The 4781-nt window shown below is 40.4% G+C and overlaps 1 protein-coding gene across 1 annotated transcript; it reads right to left on the bottom strand.

Moving 5' to 3' along the window:
* Positions 1-208: 208 nt before the first annotated feature.
* LOC137718438 (uncharacterized) lies at positions 209-3716 on the bottom strand. Its single transcript, XM_068457988.2, has 4 exons — positions 3163-3716; positions 1189-1251; positions 862-993; positions 209-759 (listed from the first exon to the last, which is right to left on the bottom strand). The coding sequence occupies exons 1-4, from the start codon at positions 3502-3504 to the stop codon at positions 484-486; spliced, it is 813 nt and encodes a 270-aa protein (XP_068314089.2). The 5' UTR covers positions 3505-3716; the 3' UTR covers positions 209-483.
* Between the last annotated feature and the right edge of the window lie 1065 nt (positions 3717-4781).

Raw genomic sequence — 4781 nt, 5'->3', positions numbered from 1 at the left:
ATAGGGACCAAACTGATATGCAATGATAAATTTTGAAAACTATATTGATTGATTTTCATATTAACCGACTAAAATGATGAGTTGCATCAATTTTTAAAACCATTTGTAATTAAAAAAATCTAAATAAAAAAATACAAGAGTCGTTGACAATTCAACACGTATTGTGGGACTGAAACTAGAATACGACGACGTTTAGGACTACAAAGAATGGTACAATTTTTGTGGATCTAATATAATTTCAACACGAGAATGACAGAAGTAATGAGGGTTTTACCCTTAAAAGCAGGAACCCATGACATATTGGCAATGCTACTAATTAAACCCCCAATCAACTCCAAGTAATGGGGATCCAGACCAGGTTAAATCCGTAACTTCATCAAATACTCTTGACATTGTACTTGTAGTAGTAGTAGTACCTACTGACGTGAGCTCCTGTGGCTTGAGCTATGTTAGACTGGCAACTGGGAAATCATCTTATTTTCATCAGCTCATCCCAGGTAGCATTTCCGAACCCGATTCCTCGCCGGATGGAACCATGTTTAAATCAGGCAGCAAGAAGGAGGTATCCCGAGCCAGAATAGCATTGCCTTCAACGCAAGAATCCAATTGCGGGTGTGGACGTGGAGGCAAATCCCAAGGAATGTAGCAGGCAGTGGAACTAGAAGAAGCTATTCTCTCATGGGGTTGGCTGGAAATTGATTTCCCTGCTCCGTCAAAGTTTGCACTCAAATTCCTTGCGGAATGCAGGTTCAGATCAATCTGCAACGACAGAAGAGGATCGAAAGTTGAGCGAAAATCCGTACAATTATAATTTGGTCCAGTAGAGGGATCAAGGAAGGAAGAGTAGAATCTGTGTCTCACCTTGATTCTCTTAAAGTTGTCATTTTTGGCTATTTGCTCCTTGAAAGTTGTTTGTAAGGTCGCTATTTCCTTTTGCAGATATGTCCTTTCCTTCAACAACGAACTTTCCTCCTCTTTTAGCTCAGCGTATGTCTGCAAAATTACAACCACGTCCATGTCAAAAAACAAAGTTCCAATACGCCAATTACTAGTTCGATACCATTTTATTTTATTTATTGTAAATATATCGCTATATTAAAAAGAGGCCCAATAATTATTAAATCTATATAATTATATTCCCTTGAATAATGTAGGTGGACAAAACAAAATTTGGGGTTTAGTGTTTACCTTCTTTCTCCTTGCCCTCTTGGTGCCAGTGGTGGTGCTGGTGGATTCATATGTAGCATTGCCCTGAAATTTCGATGCAAAACACACACATCAGCATATAATCCCATCAAAACAAAAAAATAATAAAAAATATGGCATACATAAAACACACAGAATGTCATATAATATAATCAATTTAAAACTTGAAGTAGGATGACCGACCACATCATTAATATAACCCGTCTTACAAAAACATTAATGGCACGTGTAGGTACCATAATCGAAAACCAAATGCAAAATTGAATTTCAATTACGAGGCATTCCTTTATTTACCTAACATAGAGGAATCTAAATTTTCAAAATTTAGTATCGCCCAATTCCATATGGATCCCACCCGATGCGAGAGCTGCCCGGATCAGAATATCTCACAACTGTATCCACTACCAAGCCTGCAATTTACCAGCTATCCACCACCCTAGTGGATAAAGCTTCCCCAGTTCCCAGTGATGAGTAAACCAAAGCCCTTGGAATTTCACATCATCAAAAATCCACGTGGCCACACATGAGAAGCTCCTTATTATATTGCTCACGTGACTTTCCTTCGCCATGGCCCTCCTCCAGTGATCCTATCCAATCCCAGAGTCCCCACAAATACCGCCTCATTGCCTCTCTAACAACTCCAATCTATTTACCCAAATTCCCCTCATTAAAATAATTAAAAATTAATTAAGATATTTTTAATTAAAAGTCCGCTTTTCTCGCCAAACAACCCCAAGACCGTCAGATTCGGAAAACCCAAAGGTACAATTCCCCAATCAATGGCCGAAACCAACTGAGTTCAATTTTCACCAATAACGAATTTGAATTACATTATTGCTAGTCCGTTATGAGGTTAAGCTCACCCGCTCTTTCTTAGCAAAGATAATATCGTTTATTAAAAAAATAAAAAATAATGATCCAGCTGGACCCTGCACCCTCGCCACACTGGATGATTACACCAGCAACCCCCACTAACAACGCCACAGCAAACCGAAACGCGGACCTATCCCTAAACAAAAACTCACTGGACCCCACATGCTTTAAGATGGCCCCCCTCACCACCACACCCAACCCCCATTTTTCCAGTTGACCGAAATACCCCTCCCAATGCCCCCTTACCATTCTTACTTTTGACTCGACGCGAATGCGACTTTTGTCTCGAGCAAAAAGGATTCAGACGAGAAAGATTGCCGTGTAAAGGAAGCTTCCGAGATTTCACACTGCGGTAAGTCTAGGAATTGACGGAAATGTCCTTGGTTAGCAGGAACAAGGACGGGTTTTTGGGAGGGTAGTTCGGTGAATCTAAATACAAGAGTGGACAGGTGACCGGCGAAAGAAGCTAGACGAAAACGTCAGGAGGTTTCGATCTGCTTCTTCACGTGAGCAAAATATGAAAATACACCGGGGTAGGACCGGGGCATTTTGGGAAGGAGGACACAAAAGCTACACCGTCCATGGCGGCCATCGACGGTTGACCCTCGGTGATCGGCGAGCTAACAACTGAAAACAAGAATCTAATAAAGAAACCGAAATGACGAATTTGACCTCGTCAGCGTTAGCGGCTCGGGAGACGACAACCGAAACGCGATAGAGGAAAACGGAAACGTCGGTTTCGAAATCGTGAGTATAAAAAGGAAAAAATTGGCGAACAAGGTAAATAAATTAAAGGAAGAGGGACAAAATTGGTAAAGTGAAAAGTAGGCACGAAATGTGTCGTCCCACGGCCACGCGAAAAGCCTCAGCAACCATAACGAAACTCAGGCTCTCCGCTAACGGCGCTGCTCAGCAGAGCTATTCGTAAATACGAACCGCCGCCGGTCGCCGTGGGTATTTCGGTCAATTAATAAACAGACTCGAACGTGGCCTCACACACTGCGGGCAGAGATCAGCTAGCGGGAAATCAAAAGCACAAAAATCGAAGAGCACAGAGAGAAAGTGAGAGAAAGAGAGAGGGACCTTGGATCTGGGGCAGCTAGACTCTTCGAAGCCGTCGGCGGTGGCGGATGGAGAGCCGGTGCCACCGCTCCATGAGAGAGGCGTCGTTGGGCTGCATCTAGTGGTGGAATCGGCGCCGTTCTTGCCGCTTCTCCTCTGATGCGAGACGCCGCCGTCGAATCTGGAACCGGACGACGCCGCTTTGGAGCGTGGCATCCTGACACCCCACCTGAGCGTCAAAAGAGACTGCGACATCGGACACGAAGGCCCCACCGCCTGCGCCTGCTTGAGCCGCAGCAGTAGCTCGACGACAAGCACGTCGTCGGTCATCGCCGCTCTCGTCCACTCGTCTTTGACCACCATCTCTGAAAGTACAAACCCAGAGTCCTAGATAGAGAGAGAAGGTTTTTAGAGAGAGAAGGGAGGGTGGCGGATGAGAGAGAGAGATAGAGAGGGGATGCGGGGGTTTAAAAATATATATATGCTGGTGGAGGAAAGTAGGAGTTGATTCTTCCAGTTTTTCGCTTTTTGTTTCTTCAATTTTTTTTTGTTTTTTTTTTTTTCAGGGTGGGTCTGTGACTCTGTGTGATTCTGACTCTTTTTCTTCTCATTCTTTTCCTTTTTATTTCTCTATATTTTCAAATTTCTTCCTTTTTTTATCAGTCGGGTCCCACCTGGTGACGTGTGGGCGCTGACAAGTTTTCATGTTGACATGGGCTTGGGTTATTGGGTTTTATTCCCATCTTTTTTGGGGCCTTTGTAATATCCATTTTTTAAAAAGAAAGGGTGTGCTATCCACACATCCCTTGATAATTTTTGTCCGTAGATCTTTTTTAATTTATCCGATCCGACAGCTAAAAATTAATAATGAGTGTGAGAAGCAAAATGGGGTGTGTGGATATCACATCCCAAAAACAATACTAATGAAAAGGATTTGAAAACTTTGAGTTTTAACTTTTGAACGCATTTGTTTATTAATACTTGATTTGAATAGTGAAATTTATATATTTAGTAACATGTAGTGATTCTATAATACTAGATTCACATAATTTAGGCCTAATTTTACGTAAGTATCGATTATTTCTTAATTACACTCACATTAAGAATATGAAAGAAACTTACCCAGCCCAATCGGCTTAAAAATAGTTTGGGTAGGATGGTTTGCTTATTTTCTTGAGTGGCAATTAGTTTGAACAATTCAAACCCAAGCTTATTGAATTCACCAACGCTGCTTTGAAGTCTAACCTGACCAACTCGTACAATTCCCACACCCAACCTCTATAATAACTTCACAAGTTTCATACACTCCTCAAGTTTTAAAATGTTATTATTAAATATTTGAATGTCAAATTAATATTTGAATGTTATTATTTCTCTTTTTCTTCCTAATTTTTAATGTATTAATTTTATTTTATTATAATTTTTATTTTCATTTCATTTATCCTAATATATTTTATTGTAAATATTTAGATAAATTAATTTTGTTATACAATATATTTCTATGTACTTTGTCATATTCATTTAGGTACATTAAATTCATTGTAATACTTTTTTTGTGCATACATTCAGGTACACACATTTCAGTACACATATTTCGATAAAAACATTTAGATACATTAATTCAATATAATACATTTTGG

This window comes from Pyrus communis, chromosome 8 (assembly GCF_041283825.1).
Source record: "Pyrus communis isolate YQ-2024b chromosome 8, ASM4128382v1, whole genome shotgun sequence".
Lineage (NCBI taxonomy): Eukaryota > Viridiplantae > Streptophyta > Magnoliopsida > Rosales > Rosaceae > Pyrus > Pyrus communis.
This window is presented reverse-complemented; position numbering and strand designations above follow the sequence as displayed.

Coding starts and splice junctions, on each gene's coding strand:
- LOC137718438 (XM_068457988.2), bottom strand. CDS start 3,504: ATGGTGGTCAAAGACGAGTGGACGAGAGCGGCGATGACCGACGACGTG. Junction 1,252..3,162: donor CTAGCTGCCCCAGATCCAAG/GTCCCTCTCTCT, acceptor TCGAAATTTCAG/GGCAATGCTACATATGAATC. Junction 760..861: donor ACAACTTTAAGAGAATCAAG/GTGAGACACAGA, acceptor CTGTCGTTGCAG/ATTGATCTGAACCTGCATTC.